We start from the raw sequence: 20,920 nt of genomic DNA, 5'->3' as shown, positions 1-20,920 counted from the left end.
AACTATTATTAACAGCTCTATACCATCAAACTGGATAACCTAGAGTAAATGGATAAATTCTTAGAAACATACATCCTACCAGGATCGAATCAAGAAGAAACCGAAAGCTTGAATGACCAATAATGAATAAAAGGACTGAAGAACCTCCCAACAAAGAGAAGCCCAGGACCAAATGGCCTCACAGCTGAACTCTTCCAAACATTCAAAAAAGAACCGGGTGCGGTGGCTCACACTTGTAATCCCAACACGTCGAAGGCCAAGGCGGGCAGATTACCTGAGGTCAGGAGTTCGAGACCACTCTGGCCAACATGGTGAAACCCCATCTCTACTAAAAAAATACAAAAATTAACTGGAGGTGGTGGTGCGTCTGTGTAATTCCAGGTACTTGGGAGGCTGAGCAGGAGAATCGTGTTGCAGTGAGCCGAGATGGCGTCACTGCACTCCAGCCTGGGTGACAGAGCGAGACTCTGTCTCGGGGAAAATAAAAAAAGGAAAGAAAATGAAAACCACTGCAAATCACAATGCATTTAGTCCACTTTCTGAGAGTGTGATTTCCTCTTCCTGTGGAAATAGCGATAATTTTTATGAGGGGTGCTGCCCGGACCCCACTGGAGGAGCGGGTAAGATGAGGACTGTGCTCGGTGTTATCTCCCTACAGAACCACACACGCTGATCTGTAATACCTGTGGCCCCTAAGTGTCCGTGAGGGGACTGGTCCCTCTACAGCATTGCTTATGGCTGCGGACACCCACTATATGGCAACAAGATGTGTATGTGTGGGTAGGTGGCAAAACCATTTTAGACAACAGAAATTCAAAATGTTCAGAACCCTAAAAAGTTCACCTCATGTAGTATTTGGTCTATTGCAGGGGGTGGTCAGCTACCTGTCCTGGACCTGTTAGGCACCAGGCAGCACAGCAGGATATGAGTGGCTGGCAAGGGAGCATTCCCACCTGAGCCCCGCCTCCTGTCAGATCAGCGGTGGCATTAGATTCTCATAGAAACACAAACCCTATTGTGAACTGTGCGTGAAAGGGATCTAGATTGTGCGCTCCTTATGAGAATCTAATTAATGCCTGATGAGCTGAGGTGTGACAGTCTCATTCTGAAATGATCCTTCCCTCTTTTCACATCCCCCACCCCTGGTCCAAGGAAACATTGTCTTCCATGAAACCAGCCCCTGGGACAAAAAATTTGGAGACTGCTGGTCTACAGTGTCCCAAAACCCTTTTCTGTGGTTCCTTCCCAAAGCCTGGAGGCTCTGAGTCCTCCCCTGTTCTTATACTCCTGTGTGTTGAGAAAAACAGCATTTCCTATGCTCTGAAGGCTCTCCAGAACATTCTTTCTAGGCTGCAGGATGGAGATTAATAATAACAGAATAATTGGCATGGCCTTGTTAGCCAATCCGAAGCCCTCTGGGCAGAAGTGGGGGTTTTTCACTTCAGGGACATCCAGCCTGGGTACCTTCCATCTCAGCATCCCTGGGCACAGACAGGAAGTGACATCACCCATTTACATGATGTCTGTCTTTGTGGCCTGGGCCACTGGGTGGCTTACCTCAGAGGCAGAGATGGCTGCAAGTTCTCTGAGAAGAAAGAACCAGAAAGAAGTCACATGGAGTGGGAATTCAAGGTTAGAAGCTCCTCTTAACACCAGCCAGGTTGCCAATTTTGATGCTCTGGTAGAAAAGGGGCAGTAATAGCCACACCCCTTTGTACAATATACTAAGTCCCCAAATAGTAACGAACGAGCTCAGTACCTGTCCTGGTATGTGAAGAATAAGAAGAGAAAACCTAACCTGAGTCTAGGTTTCCTCCTTGTTATTAAGGATTGGGGGGAGAAAGAGAGCAGAGAATTTGCCTTTTTTACACAATTATTTCATTCCAATTTTCTGATGTCACTCCAAGTAATGCTAAGGGAGAAGTTTATTAGGCAAGTCCTTCAAAAGGCTATTTTCTTCCCATTTTCACTCCTTTCATGTATCATGCTGGGCCAGGAAATGGACAAGTTAGTTGGCCAATGAAATGCCATTTTAATATTACAGCATAGATATCTGAAGTATGTGACACCACACCGTAAATTCAGTTATTCTAGCGCTACACTATCTGAGAGGTCACCAACACCTTCCCATTTTATTTAATTTGCCTTTTGAAATCACATATGGTTATATACATATATATGCACACACACATATACATATACATGTGAATATGTGTGTGTGTGTATATACAGTAATATGTATTACTACATAGTTGAAGGTAACTCTTCAGGTAGTGTTATACAGTGGGCAACACATTGACAGCATAAGCCAACTAAATCAAATGTGAATAATGTAAGATGTGAAACATTATTTTATTATACTTTATTATTAAATTATTATTAATTTTTTCTGAGACAAAGTTCTATAGGGAAATTGATGATCCAATAAAGAGATTTTCCTCCACCAGTGTCTTTGTCAAAATAAAGTGGCCATCAAAATGAAATTAAATTATGAAAATTTAAATCAAATTTATTTAATCAAAATAAAAACTAAATTATTAAATTATGAACACAAGTCCTCTCTGGTTTTGAAAAATCCGCTTTGGTTCCAACCAGCCTTAGGTCTTCAGGTGCCATTGCCTTTATTACTGGTGCCCATTTACTCTGCCCACACTTCCAAAGATGAGTTTTGGGACCCTTCTCTGCACCAGGTGTCCCAAGGGCCTAAAGTCTCAAGCATACCTGTGAGACTATCCAAGGAACAGCACCACATTCACAAAATTTAGACCCAGTGAGAATACTGTGAGCAAAAAGTCCAGGCTTACATTTTTATTCAATTTATTAATTACTTTTCTATTGTGACGAATCTTACCTGGAAGAAAAGGGTAGATGCCAAAACAGGAGAGAACAGAGAGACTATTGAATTCAAGTTTGCTGAAATTCTAGGCAGTTCTTCCAGTTTTGCCATCTCTTGTGGATTTATAGTCTAAGGGGAAATTGACTAAATCCTTTGATGATAAATATAGCTTAAAATTATCTCTAAAAGATTGATCATTTCTAGAGGTGGTTTTAAATGCTGGGGAGAAGATGCAGTGTCACACTTTGGGGCATGTAATTGGTGCTTATACGTTGGTGGGCTGTAGACATCGGAATCTTAAATTCACACTAAATTTCACCTAGCAGTTCCACTATTTGGAATTTATCCTAGATAAATAGCTTAAAATTTAGGATCGACATTAACTCCCATTTCCCCAGCAGTCTTGGAATAATTGAGCCACAGCGGTGGTAGATGGCAAACACAGAAAAGAACAATACCACACAGTGAGGCGGAGACCTCGTTCCCTGATCTGGAATTAACCTTTTCCCGGCGGTGAAAGCGCCAAACTTTAGCCACTAGACTACCAGGGAACCACAAACCACATGGTTTGTTTTTGTTTGTTTTTTCCCCTCAATTGTTCCAGCAGAAATTACGCTGACATTGGCCTCTAGAAAGCTCCATCTACCCTTCCTGGTGCCACCTGCCAATCCAAGGAAGAGTCCCAAATGACCATCCTCTCCCTGCTTTCTCCAAGTTTCGAGCCCACACGCGACGTGCAGAGCTCTCTCCTTTCAGTCCAGCCAGTGCTGCTCTCGGAAGACCTGCCAAGTCTGCAAGTCCTGGAGCGAGTTGCAGCGTCCCAGCCACACCTCACCACCCGCCTGGAGATGCGCCTTTGCTAGGCGGCAGCGCGTGGAGAGATGGTCGCGGGTCGCCGCGGCCGGAGCGCACCAGGTTCCCGGGAGGAGGCGGGAGCGGGGGGGCGCCCGGGGTGAGACCGCGACACCGTCGACATCATAAAGGACTCAGACCCCTACATTCCCGACATCATAAACAACTCAGATAGATGCGGAAACCGAGACGGCCTGGATGGAAAACTCTTTCAAGGAAGATCCCAGGGCCCTGAACGGAATTCCGGATATTTTCTCTACGACATACTACACCTGCCTTTTCCCACGTTAGTTAATGGCGACTCCACCCTCCACACGTTCAGGCCAAAAACTCGACGCAGCTCTTTCTCTCAAGACCCATATCTGAAACCACGTTTCTTTTTTTTTGTTTGATTTTTTCATCTTCCTTTCCTCCCTCCCTTCCTTCTTTCTTTCCTTCCTTCCTAAGCAAGCTAACAAAGGATCATGTTTCTTTTTTGGTTAATTGCAGACTTTGATCCACACAATTATTCTCTTTCTTGGTCTTTGAATTTGGGCAAACGACAAGCGAGGCATAGAGATCGCTTCAACTCGCTACCCGCGGCTCGCCCAGACGTTAGGGTTTGGGGCCGCCGTTTGACTTTGGCCCTGCAGGTCAAAATCAGCCTTTCTGGGCCTGTCTTCTCGGGGGCCAGGGGCAGGGCCTGGTCCTCTCTGCGCGCCCGCAACCCTGCACCCCTTTCCTGTGACCTGCGGCGAAGCTCGGCGGGGGACCGGGTATTAATTGACCAGGAGTCCGCGAGGCGCAGGTGCGGGAGTGCTGGGACGCTCGCGATGAGTTTGCAGTTCCTGCCGGCTCCAGCAACGCCCCGGGTCAGTCCGGGGCGTTGCTCTGTTGCAACTCCGAAGGCGCCAAGGCAGGGAGGGACCGGTAGGCGAAGGGCAGCCGCGCTCTTGCACCCTGTTTCAGTCCTCCAGTCGCTGTTGAATGGAATTTCCATCTCCAGTCTCAGCCAAAGCAGGCAAGGCGGACAACCTCGCCCTGGCAACTAGTGAGTATACAGTCCCTTCTCCGCCCCGTTGGGCACTTGAACTTGTGCCTTTGGATTGTTTCTCCCCAAGCTTTCTATGAATTCCAAGAATGCAACTGATAACTCAGTAAAAACTGCCCTTACTTGAAGAAAGAATACTTTAAAATCTTAGCAGAGGAAATGTTCTAGATGGGTTGTAAGTCGAGGACTTTCAAGGTTGGGAGGAACACGAAAATTACTACACCAGGGAACACAAATGCTGTTGAGAATGCCTCTCACACACCAACTACACACTTCTAGCAGGTAGGTTCTACGATTAGGTTGGGCCCATCCTATTTTAAGTGTACTGTTGGTGGAACTTAATCTGAGTCTAGGATGAATATTTTAATTTTAAGTTTTTAATTTAAATACACATCCCAAAAAATATACAGAAAGCATATAAAGCACACTTTATACCATTTTAACAAAAACAGCAAAAGAGATAATATATGAATGACAGCCTCATAAAATGGTCTTTAAGTACTGGTTGTTTCCACTAAAGTTTTTCTTCCTACAAAGAACAGAAATTGCAAACCAAACATTGTACTTCATGCTACTAAGTAACAGAAAAAAAAAATGCTATGGCAAAAACAAAACAAAACAAAAAAAACGAAACAAACAAACAAAAAAAGCCCTTGAAAATGAACTTTTTTTTTCAAGGAAAATCTAAATTCATTGCTGAATGTTGCAGACATTTTACCTCTAGATCAACTCTTAAGGTAACTGGAGATTTATTTTCTCCAGAGAGTACAATAGAGGATCTTTGGCCAAGGGGTCAACCATTATTTGTGAGAGCATGTGTCCTCTAGTGAAATGAGAGAGATTAAATGACAGCATGTCTTGATTTTCTTGGTGGCACCACAGGATGTACACATTTCAGGTTTATTGAGCTGTGTGAAAAAGTCAAACCTGGAAGACTTACTATTAAGCTGTTTATTACTATAAACAAAACAGTGTGAACGTGACTAAAAGGACATGCAGAGCTCTCTCTTTTCCCACACTGATATGTGTTATGATACACATATCAATAAATGAAACTGAAGTGAGACACCTAAAACAGATCCTTGTTATATGGCCAATTGATTTTTTTCAAAAAAGGCACTAAAGCAATATAATGGGGAAGAAGTGTCATTTCAACAAATAGTGCTGGACCAACTAGATATCTACTACCGAGGACAAAAATCTCAATCCCTACCTCAAAACATACACAAAAGCTAATTTGAGTTGGATCACAGAACAAACCATATAAAGTTTTAGAAGAAAATGCATGAAAATATCTTTATGACTTGGCAGAAAGCAATATTTTCTAAATATTAGACCGAGAAATAAGTAAAACAAAAATGATAAATTAGGCTTATCAATATGAAATATGTCTTTTCATCCAAAGACACCATTAAGTAAGTGAAAAGGCAAGCCATGGACTAGGAGAAAATATTCACAAAACATATTTGACCAAGAACGTGTATCCAGAGTATATAATTAGCTCCTACAATTCAGTATTAGAATGGAAACACCCGTTTCTTTAAAATGGGCAAAAGCTTAAACAGACACGTCGGAGAGGAAAATACGCTAGTGGCCAGTCAGTTCATAAAAGAGTGCTCAATATCATTAGTTGTGAGAGAAATAAAACTAAAGATTGAGATACCACTGCGCCATTTTAGCATGGCAAAATTATAAAGTCAGAAAACACCAAATCTTGGTGAAGACGTGGAACACCCAGAACTCATACATTTTTAGTGGGAATGTAAAGTGTTATAATCACTTTGGTTTGACAGTCTCCTATAAATTTATACATAAACATCTTTCTTTTCCCTAGCAATTCTTCACCTAGATATTTCTTCAAGAGACTTTGAAACATATGTACACACACAGACACACACACACACACTCACACACACACAAATTATTACAAGAACGTTCATAGCAGCTTAATTCACAATAGCCAAAACTACAAACAACCCAAGTGTCTATTATCAGGACACTGGTAAATAAATTGTGGTATATTCATTCAATGGACTACTATTCAGCAATAAAAAGGAATGAACATCTGATATACTCAACAATGTGAATAAAACTCAGAGACATTATGCAGAAAGAAAGAACTGAACACAACAGTGGTCATACTCCATGAGTCCTTCTACAGGAATTCTTAGAAGAAGCAAAACTAATTTAAGATGCAAAACATCAGCACAGTTGCTTTCAAAAATAATGCAGAGGAAAATGACAATGAGGAGGATCATTCTGATTGTTTATTAATTAATCATCAATCATATCCAGACACAACTAACACTGGCAAAATGAAGTAGACTTTTTTTTTTTTTTTTTTTTTTTTTTTTTTTTTTTTTAGGTGAAGTCTTGCTCTTTCACTCAGGCTGGAGTGCAGTGGTGCAATTTTAGCTCACTGCAACCTCCGCCTCCCCGATTCAAGCAGTTCTCCTGCTCAGCTTCCCGAGTAGCTGGGACTACAGGTGGACACAACCACACTCAGCTCTTTTTTTATTTTTATTTTTTTAAAGAGAGTTTCTCGCTATGTTTCTCAGTTTGATCTTGAATTCCTGGGCTCAAGCCATTCTGCTTTGGCCTCCCAGATTGCTGGGATTGCAGGCATGCGCCACCATGCCCATACCTGGAGTTGAACTCTTATGGGTCTCTGGGTGTCTTGTGAAGGATGCATGAGTGTTATTTAAAGGGCCCGTTAAGGCTTCTCTTTTCCTTAGGATGTTTGTAGCCAATGCACCGGACAACTGCTGCTCTCCTTGCCCCCTGCCTTCCCTCCATACTCTATCCCTAAACAGAGATGAATTGTTTGGCTTCTCCTCTGAAGGAATGATCCTGTTGACCTCCCATTTACTTTTCCTTGTGAGCCTCCAATTAGTACATCTGTGGCATTAGATGGCCTTTATTTTTTCTTCTTTCTTACCCCACTAGTATCTTGAGGAAGATGCATAATATGAGTAAAGTGACAGAAGACCTAGAGACCAAGCGGGATGCCCAGTCCCAGACTCAGCCCCAGATCTGGTGCAGCAGCCACACCTGGTCTGCCTCACATCACTCGCTGAACAGCGTATCTCTGCGACTTGACAGGCAGGAAGTGTGTCCTTCAGTGACTGTAGTCAGTGAGTACCCACATGGCTCCAGTTTTTCGGTGCTCACACATTGTCTAGGCCAAGAGGTGGCATCTTTGTAGCCGGGCCCTGTAGATCCACCATGATGTACCTGGTTGGACACAGCTCCAGTACTCAGTGCTGAGCATAAGCCCCAAGGGTTTCGGGTAGCTTGTCTCCATTCCGTCTCACATGTCATCAGTCACGCTATCCTCTCTGGCACATACATGGTGTTGGACTTGGGGGGCATTGGGCATGAGTTGGGAAGGGGAGAAAGGGGGCAAATATTTCCTCTTCAGGGCACACAATTATGTCATCTTTCAAACTAGGGACATGAGTGTTGCTAACATTGTGCACCTGATCCTGGAATCCCTGGGGTAAACAGCCACAGTTCCTATTTTTAGTTCACCACTAAATCATCTTTATCATTTGTGAATTTACAGACCCCATCCATCATCCTAATAAGTTTGCTATAACACCCTCTAAACTATCAGTAAATGGGGACATACTGTGAGATTCAAGCTGATTCTGTTACTAACACCGCCAACATGTCCCTCCTGAGAATTCCCTGGGAGGGTCCTTGGTGTAGCCTTGGTAGAGATGGGAAGAGGAGATTAAGTTTTAAACCAGACTTTCATTTTCCCCTGCTCAGTTTTCTCTTTAATTTTCCTCCTGAAAAAAGTGTTTGAAGTTTTAGGCCAGTATGAATCAAATCCTAATGTGGACAATACCAATAAATTATGTTTAGTCCCTGGTTGTATCTGATGTTTTTTCTAAATTGGTTATTTTAGACAATGAATGACCCATAATGGTTTTTTGTTGTTGTTTTTGAGATGGAGTTTTGCTGTTGTCTGCCAGGTTAGAGTGCAGTGGCATGATCTCACTGCAACCTCTGCCTCCCGGGTTCAAGTGGCTCTCCTGCCTCAGCATCCCAAGTAGCTGGAATTACAGGTGCTTGCCACCATGCCCGTCTAATTTTTATATGTTTAGTAGAGACAGGATTTCACCACGTTGGTCAGGCTGGTCTCGAACTCCTGACCTCAGGTGATCCAACTGCCTCAGCCTCCCAAAGTGCTGGGCTTACAGGCATGAGCCACCATGCCCGGCCCATAATGGGTTTTGATCTGGTACTATTCTCATTTCTCATTTCACAATGAGGAGCAAAGCAGCAAAATGTTTCCTTTAAGATTATAGCAGCCAATGAAAGACAGGAACTTCTCATTGACTGAGCACCTATTATGCTCACATTATTGACCACTATACATATGTTGCCTCATTTAATTGACACAGTGATCCCCTCAAGTAGGTAGTGGTGGGCTGCTTTTCTACTGGAGGACACTGAGGCTCAGCAAAGTTGAGGAACTTACTGAAGACAAAGCAACTTGCCAGTGCACTACAGGTTGACTGTTCTAGAAATTTTGGTTCAAAAAGCAAAGACGAAGTGGTGATAAACAGTTGCCCCTCTGAAAGGACAGTGACTTCAAATGGGAAAGAGAAGGGCTTCAATCTCCCTCAGGAAACATAGTCGTGGCAAAAGGTAAGGCTGGTGGTCTCCAGATGCATCACTCCAGGAGTTCACTGTTACTGATAAAACTTAGAACCTCCTACGGCCATGGTTGAGAGTAAACTGATTTTCTGAGATAAACGAGATTTGAAAGAGGGTGGGAATCACATTTTGATTGAGTTCCTACTTTAAGCACTAGATCAAAGCAGCTTGGGGTAACATATACTTTGAGTCTACCTGACTCAAAGCTCAGGTTCTGAGTATTTCACTCTGAAGTCTGAGAAGTCAGGGGCTGCATACAGAGGGTGCTCACTCCTTCTCAGCACCTCTTTTGCTAGGCTTCTGGAGCCAGTGTTTTTCTCATTCCACTTTTTCTGCTCTGTGCACCCAGCACAGAGTTCTGGCCTCTGAAGATGGGACAAGACCTTATACATATTACACTTCTATCTAAGAATCTGTAAATAGGTGAGCTGCCCTTGATATGTACATCACCTATTTCAAGGAGCAGGATGGTGGGACTCAAAATCCAGTGTCTTCTCCCGGGATGTCTCAGAAATTGAGAACAATGACGACCAATAGCTCAGATCCTTTCCTTAACAGTGGCACCTATCACTCTCGAGATGACAGTACAGACAGTGGATTAAGCATGAGCAGCTACAGTGTCCCTTGCACCCCAGATGACTTCCTGAACATGGATGCCATTTCTTTTGCCCAGTTAAATGTTCACCAATCATTTTAACTTAATATGCAGACTTAGAAGTCAGATGCTTCATGTCACAGCATTTAGTTTGTTCAACAATTGTTTCTTCAGCTGCCTTTGGCCAGTGGAAAAACGTGATTTACTGGTCTCACAAGCCAAAAATGTTCTATCTGATATTAAATACTTAATGCTGATTTGAAGAGATAGCTGAAACCAAGCTGAAGACTGATTTACTTTCAGTATTTTCTTTTCCTCCTAGTGCTATCATTAGTCACATAGTGACCTTGATTTTATTTTAGGAGCTTATAAGGCACGAGACAATTTCCATAGAAATATATTAATTATCGCCACATACTCTAGTATAGATTTCGGTGGATAATTTTGTAGGTGTGCATTTTATTTTGTTTTGCTGGATTTTTTTTTTTTTTGGCGGGGGTGGGAGGTAGTTTGTTGGTTGGTTGGTTTTGTCAGAACCTAGGCAAATGACCATAATAGTGAATCTGTTCATAGTTGTAGCTTGGGATGGTTATTGTAGTTGTTTCGGTAAAATCTTCATTTCCTATTTTTTTTTTTTTACCACCGTATTTAAATCTTGATTATCTGCTCTCTCTGTTATATACATACACACACCCAAACATAACATTTACAATAGTGTGGTAGTGGAATGTATCCTTCTTTAGATTTCTCTACTTTCCAGTTAATTTTTAAAATGGTAGCACTTTGTATGCATTTAGAATACATGACTTTAAGTAAAGTTGCCTGGTGCTTCCTGAATGCCCAGGAGAGAGGAAGAAGCTGACAGAAGGGTAGAGACAGGTAGGGATCTTGCAGAGAGATGCCGAGCAGGCCCCACAGCTGCCCAGGGATGATCAGGCTTCCCCACCGCCTACCTCTTCTATGTCTTAGTGGTTTGCAGTAGGGGCTGACCTGCTGGAAAAGAATCTTGCTGAGATCCAGAACCTGCGCCAGCATCTGGAGAAGTCCATCAGCCTCAATGACCGCCTGAGGGAGAGGCTGGAGCATGTGCTCAGCAATGGTGACCAAGGAAAAAGTAGAAAGACAGAAATTTTATGTTTCTGTCCACATCTAGGAAGTTTCAAAAGGGCATATAGCTTCTTGGGGCAGAGTGTTACAGGTGTAAAGCACATTGGTGTGCATGATTTCACTTGTTCCTTACAATCAGCCCAGATAGGGAAGCAGGAAGGTACTATTGCTCCCAGCGAGTGGTTTGCCCCAAACAGGGCTAGGTCTCATTCTCAGGACTATCTGAAGTGATGTCATTCTTATATGTCCTTATACTGCCTGGTGCTGTTCTTGGGCTTGTGGCCTGACTGGTGACTGGTAGCACCAAGGTTTCCATGGTGCCCACTTCAGCAGAATGAGAGCAACATTCCACCTTTATGCCATTACTACATGCCTTGGATATCACCTGCCTCTTCTCTTGTGCTAACGACCCTTATTCCCACACTCTTCACCCTGGATGCTCTCACTTGGAGACCAATTCTTCCACACATCTTCTTCTCTCATATTAAGGCCAGAAGAATGATGACCTACAACATCATAACCAAAGCCAGTTAGGGGGAAAGACCCTGGTCCATACCTGAAGCCATTGCATGTGAGAGTGTGTGGCCTACTGTGGTGTGCCCAGCAAAACCTGAGCCTGAGCCATACTGCACTGTTATCCCAGTGCATGAGGACACCAGGTTTTCTGATTGGCTGAGACTAAAATTTTAATGGGTGCAGGAAAGTACATCTTTGAAAGTATCTGTTACCTAAAAGTGTGACTTGTCTGGGTTGTTTTTATTCCCTGTGAAGTATCTACCTCCATCTTCCATGGTTAGGACCTGTAGTCCACACCCTAGTTCTGCAACAGGAAAAGGGCTCAGGGAAGCAAACTGGAGTTTTCAGGCTTCCAGAAGGAAAAAAATCAAAGCTGAAGTCACTTCCATATTTCTTCCTTTCTGCAGCAATGCCCAGTCATAGAAGCAAAGAGAAGTAGGCAGCACAAAAATTGACCAGACCCACACAGCTTAAAACTGTAATAGATGATTCCCAATCTGGACAAGGCTGCTTCTTACAAGATCCCACCTAACAGTCACAGACTCCTGGCTCCAAGAGTAAATAGTTCTGGAAAATCTACATGTCTTGTATAAGTTCCTTTCCCAGTCTGCAGATAATCAGAGAGTCACTAGCTGTCAACCAGAAAGCAGCTTGGTGTCTCTCTTCCTGTCTTCTCACTTTCAGCTGAGTATGGAATAGGAGGGAAGAAATATCAGTTTTTGTTTGGTACAATCAGTGAATTCCCTAAATCCCTCAAGACTTCATGCAGCCCTGTCTCTTCCTGCCTAGGTACTGCATAGTCTGCTCTAGCCCCTCATTCATATACTCAGAGTCACTCTTCTGGCTCTGGTGAGGACATCCTGTGACATGATGCCTAGAAGGTCTAGAATAATGTTCTCCAGAACTTTTCCAGCCCTATCCAATGGAATTCTTGGGTGGGAAATTGGAGGCATTGGGTATTACCTTTAAATGAAGAGATCAAATTAATACATTATTTTAAAAATTAGTGTTTATATTTATTTATTTATTGAACACCTTTCTATCTTTATAGAGTAAAATTTGTGTAGAAAAGAATAAACCCAGAATGGTCTGAAATTCATAGAAAAGGTTAAAGGAGAAATGAGTTTTCTTTATTAGCTATTTCTGTTTTAGAAGACTAGAATGGGAATTTCACTGGTTGTGGGAAGGTAATAAATATTAATAGATGTGAGGATGTAGAATTCCTTGACTTCCATTACATGCTTAGAAAGAACAGAAAAACTGCCAGATGTGAAAGGATTGCAGGATAAAATCTGAATGTTTTAAAATGAGGACAACTTACCATACCAGGTGAGTTTCATTCAAGAGAATGACAGAAGCTGCTTCTCAATGTGAATAAACACTGAGAAGTCATGAAGAGCACACTTGCTTTGAGTCTGGAATGTAGCCATTCTGACTACTGTGAGATGATATCTCACTGTAGTTTTAATTTGTGTTTCTCTGATGATTAGTGATGTTGTACATTTTTTCATGTGTTTGTTGACTGCTTGTATGTCTTCTTTTGATAAGTGTCTAGTCATGTCCTTTGCCCATTTTTAAAAAATAGGATTATTTGGTTTTCTCTTGTTGATTTAAGTTTCTTATAGAGTCTGGATATTAATCTTTGTCAGATGCATAGTTTTCAAATATTTTCTCCCATTCTGTAGGTTGTCTGTTTACTCTGTTGATTATTTCTTTTGCTGTGCAGAAGCTTTTAAGCCCCATTTGTCAATTTTCGCTTTTGTTGCATTTGCTTTTGACGTCTTAGTCATAGGCCAATGTCAAGAAGAGATTTTCCTAGGTTTTCTTCTAGCATTTTTATAGTTTGGCATCCTATATTTAAGTCTGTAAACCATCTTGAATTAATTTTTGTATATGGTGGGATAGAGGGGTCCAGTTTCATTCTTCTGCATTTGGCTAGCCAGTTATCCCAGCACCATTTATTGAATAGGGTATCATTTCCCTCATTGTTTATTTTTGTCAACTTTGTTAAAGATCAGTTAGATGTAGGTGTGTGACTTTATTTCTGGGTTCTCCATTCTTATCCACTGATTCATGTGTTTATTATTGTACTGGTACAATGCTGTTTTGGTTGCTATATCCTTGTAGAATAGTTTGAAGTTAGGTAATGTGCCTCTGGATTTGTTCTTTTTGCTTTGGATTGCTTGACTATTCGGGCTCTTTTTTGGTTCCATGAGGATTTATTTATTTATTTATTTATTTATTTATTTGAGACAAGGTCTCACTCTATATCACCCAGGCTAGAGTGTAGTGGCATGATCTTGGCTCACTGCAACCTCTGCCTCTGGGTTCAAGCGATTATCCCACCTCAGCCTCTTGAAGTAGCTGGGACTATAGGTGTGTGCCACCACCCCTGGCTAATTTTTGTGTGTTTTGATAGAGATGGGGTTTCACCATATTGGCCAGCCTGCCCTCAAACTTCTGACCTCAAGTGATCCTCCTGCCTCAGCCCCCCAAAGTGCTGGGATTACAGGTGTGAGTCACCATGTCCAGCCCCATAAGAATTTTATAATTTTTTTTTCTAATTCTGTAAAAAATGACATTGGTAACTTGATAGTAATTGCATTGAATCTTTAGACTGCTTTGGACAGAATGGTCATTTTAACATTGTTGATTCTTCCAGTCCACAAGCATGGAAAGTTTTCCCATTTGTTTGTGTTGTCTATTATTTCTTTCATCAGTGTTTTGTAGTTCTCCCAGTACAGATCTTTCACCTCCTTGGTGAAATATATTCCTAGGTGTTTTGTTTATTTTGTGTGTGTGTGTGTGGGGGGGGGGGGGGGGGGGGGGGGGTGTGGCTATTGTAAATGGGATTAAGTTCTTGATTTGGCTGTCAGCTTGAGCATTTTTAGGGTATAGAAATGCTACTGATTTTTGTATGCTGATGTTGTAAACTGAAATTTTACTGAACTTGTTTATCAAGTCTAGGAGTATTTTGGAGGAATCTTTAGGGGTTTCTAGATACAGGATCATGTCTTTGGTGAACAGAGATAATTTTGCCTCCTCTTTTCCTATTTGGATGACTTTCATTTCTCCTGACTGATTGCTCTGACCAGGATTTCCAGTACTGTGTTGAATAGGAGTGGTGAGAGTAGACATCCTTGTCTTGTTCCAGTTATTAGGGAAAATGCTTCCAACTTTTGCTAGTCAGTATGATGTTGGCTATGGGTTTGACACAGATGGCTCTTATTATTTTGAGTTATGTTCCTTTGATGCCTGGTTTGTTGAAGGCGTGTATCATGCAAGGGATATAAGATTTTATTGAATGCTTTCTGCGTCTATGGGATAATCATATGGTTTTTGCTTTTAATTCTATTTATGTGGTGAATAGCATTTTTAAAATTTGCATATGTTGAACCATCCTTGCATCTTAGGAATAAAGCCCACTTGATCATGATGAATTATCTTTCTGATGTGCTGCTGGATTCAGTTTGCTAGTATTTTGTTGAGAATTTTTGCATCTATGTTCATCAGGGATATTGGCCTGTAGTTTTCTTTTGTATTGTGTCCCTGCCAGATTTTGGTATCAGGATGATACTGGTTTCATAGAATGAGTTAGGAATTCCTCATCCTCAATTTTTGGGAATAGTTTTAGTAAGATTGGTACCAGCTCTTCTTTGCACATCTGGTAGAATTCAGCTGTAAAATTCTGTCTGGTTCAGGGCTCTTTCAGATTAGTAGAATTTTTATTACTGATTCAATTTCATAACTCATTATTGGTCTGTTCAGGATTTCAATTTCTTCCTGGTTCAATCTTAAGAAGTTGTGTGTTTCCAGGAATTTAACTATTTCCTCTAGGTTTTGTAGCTTGTGCATATAGAGATGCTCATAGTAGTCGCTGAGGATCTTTTGTATTTCTGTGGTATGAGTTGTAATGTCACCTTTGTAATTTCTTATTGTGCTTATTTGGATCCTTTTTTCCAGGTTAATCCAGCTAGCACGTCTATCAATCATGTTTATCCGTTCAAATAACCAACTTTTTATTTCATTGATCTTTTGTATGTTTTTTTGTGGTCTTTATTTCATTTAGTTCTGCTCTGATCTTAATTATTTTTTTCCTTCTCCTAGATTTGGGTTTTGTTTCTTCTTCTTTTTCTAGTTCTTTAGATGTGGTATTAGGTTGTTAATTTGAGATCTTTCTGTCTTTTCAAGGTGGACATTTAGTGCTATAAACTTTTAACACTGCTTTTGCTGTATTCCAGAGTTTTTGGCACATTGTGTCTCTACTTTCATTTGTTTCCATTTTTTAAAATTTCTGCCTTAATTTTATTTTTTACCCAAAAATGATTCAGTTGTTTAGTTTCCGTGTATTTGTGTGGTTTTGAGAGTTCCTCTTGGCATTGATTTCTGCTTTCGTTCTGTTGTCTGAGAAGATACTTGATATAATTTCATTTTTTAAAGAAATTTATTGAGACTTGCTTTATGACTGAGTATGTGATCAATCTTAGAGAATGTTCTGTGCACAGAAGAGAAGAACGTATATTCTGTGGTTGTTGGGTAGAGTATTCTATAGACATCTATTAGGTTAATTTGGTCAAGAGTCCAATTTAAGTCCAAAGTTTCTTTGTTAGGTTTCTGTGTCAGTGATCTGTCTCGTGCTGTCGGTGGGATGCTGAAGTCCTTCACTATTGTTGTATGGTTGTCTATTTCTTTGCTTAGGTCTAGTTGTATTTGTTTTATAAATTTGGGTGCTCCAAAGTTAGGTGCATATGTATTTAGGATAATTAAACCTTCTTGTTGAATTTAATGCTTTCTGATTATATAAGCCCTTCTTTGTCTTTTTTTTTTTTTTTAACTCTTGTTGGTTTAGTCTGTTTTACTTGATACAAGAATAGCAACTCCTGATCTTTTTTGTTTTCCATTTGCATAACAGATCTCTCTATCCCTTTACTTTGAGCCTGTGGGGGCTATAACATGTGAGATAGGTCTCTCTTAAGGGCCACAGAAAGTATTATATGTAATTTTTTTCCAATTTTCCACTCTAAGGCTTTTTTTTTTTTTTTTTTTTTTTTTTTTCTGGAGTCTCACCCTGCCACCCAGGCTGAGTTCAGTGGTGCGATCTTGGCTCACTGCAGCTTCTGTTTCATGGGTTCAAGTGATTCTCCTGCCTCAGCTTCCCGAGTAGCTGGCATTATAGGTGCCCACTACTACACCCGGCTAATTTTTGTATTTTTAATGGAGACGAAGTTTCACCATGTTGGCCAGGCTGGTCTTGAACTCTTGACCTCAAGCGATCCGTCCGCCTTGGCCTCCCAAAGTGCTGGGACTACAGTTGTGAGCCACCACATTTGGTCTACTCTATGCCTGTTAAGTGGAGCTTTTAGGCCATTCACATTCAAGGTTACTATTCATGTGTGAAGTGTTATTCCTGTCATAGTGTTAAGCTAGCTGCTTTGTAGACCCAATTATGTATTGCTTTATAGGGTCTATGAGCTTTGTAATTACATGTGCTTTTATGGTAGCAAGTACCATCCATGTTTAGAACTCCTTTGAACATTTATTACAGAGCCTGTCTGGTGTTAATGAATTTCCTTAGCATTTCTCTGTCTGGGAAAAACTATTTCTCCTTCATTTATGAAGCTTAGTTTGGCAGAGTATGAAAGTTTGACAGGCCTTTTTTTTTTTTTTTTCCTTTTAGGTGGCTAAAAATAGGCCCCGGTCTCTTCTGACTTGTAAGATTTCCGTTGAGAAGTTTGTTGTTAGTCTGATGGGATTTCCTTTAGAGATAATTTGGCCCTTTTCTTCAGCTGCCTTGAAGATTTCTTCTTTCACATTGATCTTGGAAAGTCTGATGACTATATGCTTTGCAATAGTTATCTTGTATAGTATCTTGCAGAAGTTGTCCAAATTTCTCGTATCTGAATATCAGTCTCTCTAGTATGATTAGGAAAATTCTTTCCTGAATTATTCCTTCAAATATGTTTTCCAGGTTGCTTACTTTTTCTTCTTCTCTCTCAGGAATGCCAGTAAGTCATAGGTTTGATCACTTTGCATAATCCCATAATTCTCAAAAGATTTCTTCGGTTTTAAAATTCTTTTTTTTTTCATTTGTGTTGGACTAGGTGAATTTGAAAGACCAACCTTCAAGCTCTGAAATTCATTCTCCTGCTTGTCTAGTCTATTGTTAAAGCTTTCAATGTATTTTGAAATCCCTTTAGTGAATTTTTTCAATTACAGAAGTTCTATTTTTTTAAATATAGTTTTCTTGTCTTTCATATTCTGTATTGTTTTTCTGGTTTATTTGTAATGGACTTCAACTTTTTCTTGGATCTTGTTGAGTTTCCTTGCAATCTGTATTTTGAATTCTCATCTGTCATTTCAGACATTTCAGTTTGGTTAGGATCCCTTGCTAGAAACGAATGCAGTCCTTTGGAAGTATGCAAATACTCTGGGTACACTGGAGTTCTTTCACTGATTCCTTCTCATCTAAGGAATCTGTTGCTTCTTATTTTTGAATTTGGTATTGTTTGGATGAGGATTTTAAATTTTTTTATTCTTTTATTTCCTTGATGGTATGACTGTGGCACATGTAGTATATGATTGTTTGGCTTCATTTCTGGGTGCTTTCGGGGGGCCCTAGCTCTGTATGTGTTTCTTGGTTGTAGGTAGCTTCTAAGCAATAGCTTTCTCAGATGCTGCTTGTTGTGGTGATGTATTAGAAGTAAAAGCTAACACACTCACCCTTGTTGGGGGCTGAGGGTGCAGAATTCTCAGGAAGCTTATATCATGGACTAGCACTAAGTCCTTCAGGTAGCAGTTTTTTTTTATTCGGAGGTCCAGTTTAGGATGCAGTCCAGTAGATGGTACTTAAGAGTAAGGGAGGGTAGGTAGGCTGGTGTCCAGTGGAAACACCTGCCCTGACACGTTGGTGGCAAGAGATCATGTTGGGGTGTGCTGAGGCCTCAGGGGAAGGGGCAGAAGTACACTAGCTCCTTCTCCTGAGTAGACAAGAATGTGATATGCTTCCCTATCATGGCCCTGTCACAGAGCTCACAACCTTCAGTTTATAAAGACTTTGTCTTTTGGTTCCTGGCTGTGGTGCAGCTGAAGTCTGTAGATATGCCACTCTGACAACTACCACTAAAATGGGGTTCAGGGCAGAGTCTCTTCTCCAAGTCCAGGGCAGGCAACTCCATGGCCTGTCTTTCATTGCCAGGGCACTGCAGCTCTGTATAGATACGTTGAGTTGGGCCTGTCCTTCCTGAAAGCCCAAGCAGCACAGGCTCACTTTCAGCCTGGGTGGTACCACCATGAATAACATGAATAATGTTCTCTCCTAGTGCACAATCACTGGGTCCTGGAGAAAAGAACCACTGCTACGTCTGCAGCCGTATGGAGGGGAGGAAAGGGATGACCCCTACTTTTCCTGCTTTTTCACGACCATTCCTGAATGTCAGTGCTGCCCCCTTCTGCGATTGGTGTCCTGCCAGTGTTTTCTTTGTCCCTAGGAGGGCTTTGGCAGTCTGTGCTTCCCCCTCGCTTATGGGTGGCCCATGCTCAGCGTTAGCTCTCCAGGGGTCCTGCATCTCCCCAGGGACCTGCCCTGTACTTGCCAAAGTCAGAGTTGGTTGTGGGCATATATTTGCAGGTGGGCAATGACTCAAGGGTAGAGAATCCCCAGGCAGGATAGTGCTCCACCACGGGTACACAACCAGTATGTCAGCCAGTCTCAGTTTGAGTGTGAGGAAAGTGCAGGCATGCCTGCATGTGCTGACCACTCAGTTCTCTGTCCCTGGGAAGTTTTCAAACTGCTACTGATGGTGTTGCCCTATCATGAGGGCAGAGGGTCTCCCCAACAGTTTAACAGTCAGCAGATTGTCAGAGGGGTGAGGGGAACAGAGAAGCACTCCCACCTACCCTGTGGGGCTCCAAGTTCCTTAGGGGTTGATTTCTGCCAGACTCTTGCTGCTTTCCTTTTCTGCACCCCAGCTACTTCCTGTGGGCACTCCAGCAGGACCTGGCTTTCTTCTCTCTGTTTTCTGTTTGGAATGTGTCCATTCACTGGTAACTTTGATCTTTCTGAGGAGAACTGGTGTCAGATGTCCCCAGTCAGCCATCTTGGAAACCCACCAAATTTCACTCCAGACATTTTACAGATAATCTCATAAATACATTTTATTCGACTGGGATGTTAGTTGACACATATGTGTTCCTTGGTCCTGTTTTATCAGCCAGTGATTGAAAACTGACTGAGTATAAATAATAGGAGTATATAGCTGAAAAAGATATTTCCCAGGAGACACCCTCCTGAAATTCTTGTTTTAACAGTGGAAATAACTATGTTTGATACAAAGTCCTTTGACATGCCTGGAGGGTGAATTAGGTGCTTTGGACAGGGAAGCTGAGGCCAAGGCTTGTGTGGTGGCTCTGCTGCCATCAAGCAGTGAGGGAGATTGGGAAAATCTTTTAGCCTTTCTGAGCCTCCGTTTCCTCATCAGGAAGATCAGGTTATTGTTCTAGTTCTCTAGGGTCACTTTCTGCTCAGTTTTCTCTGAGTCTATGAGTGAGTGAGATGTGTATTCAACATACTTCGGACGCTGCAACGGAGAATGACCTTGGTCCCTACTGCATGTTTCCAGGACCCGGCCCAGCCTGAGCCAATGCCCTTAAAGTGCAAAGCAAGACACAAAATGGAAGAAAGTCAGCAAGTTTGGAGGATGAAAATAATTTTTTAAAGTCCAAAGTAACAGTGGAACATGTGGTAGCCCATGGTGGTGAGAATAAGGACAGATTTCAAGCTGGGTTTGGATAAGTCAGGGGAAAATAGTGTCTACAGCATCATCAGATTCTTCAAAGAACATCTTGGGCTGAGCAGTTTGTAACTTACTCCACAGTGAACTTATGCACCATGTGAAGGGGATCCATAAGATAAACTCAGGTCTGGTTTATACTGAGGGAAAACACCAAGTCCAAGAGGGGAACACCAATTCCATGAAACCCTGCCCAAGACCCAGGGGCCTTGACCTTGGGACTGCCCTAGCAGTGGACTCTCCTCAAGTAAGTGTGGGCTTAGCAGGAATAAATGGTGCTTAGAGAAGGGTTGGAGACATCCATTCTTACCTTAAATAGTTCTGCCCTAAGTTTAGGAGGGGCCAGAGCAGGAGAATTCTTGTATCTGAAGCAGCAATACTGATAATGTTCTTCTGTATTTACAGTTGAGAAAGGCTTTACATACAATATCTTATAAACATGTTAAGTGCTGAATTTTCCTTTCCTTGTGTTTAGCACTTGGGTTCAGATATTAATGTCTTCCTGAGGAACTCAAGCCAGTAGGAGG

General features: G+C 41.7%; 1 protein-coding gene across 1 annotated transcript in view; it reads left to right on the top strand.

The window, feature by feature from the left end:
- The first annotated feature begins 425 nt into the window (after positions 1–425).
- LOC103888446 overlaps positions 426–20,920 on the top strand; it is a 44,231-nt gene continuing 23,736 nt past the window's right edge. The window contains exons 1-3 of the mRNA XM_031656292.1: positions 426–1,632; positions 3,444–4,718; positions 7,665–7,852. Of these exons, the coding sequence (XP_031512152.1) occupies positions 4,153–4,718; positions 7,665–7,852 (754 nt within the window). The 5' untranslated portion in view covers positions 426–1,632; positions 3,444–4,152. The remainder of the gene's footprint in view (positions 1,633–3,443; positions 4,719–7,664; positions 7,853–20,920) is intronic.

This window comes from Papio anubis, chromosome 1, assembly GCF_008728515.1.
Source record: "Papio anubis isolate 15944 chromosome 1, Panubis1.0, whole genome shotgun sequence".
NCBI lineage: Eukaryota > Metazoa > Chordata > Mammalia > Primates > Cercopithecidae > Papio > Papio anubis.
Note: the sequence above shows the minus strand (reverse complement) of the source record. Positions and strands in the feature narration are given on the sequence as shown.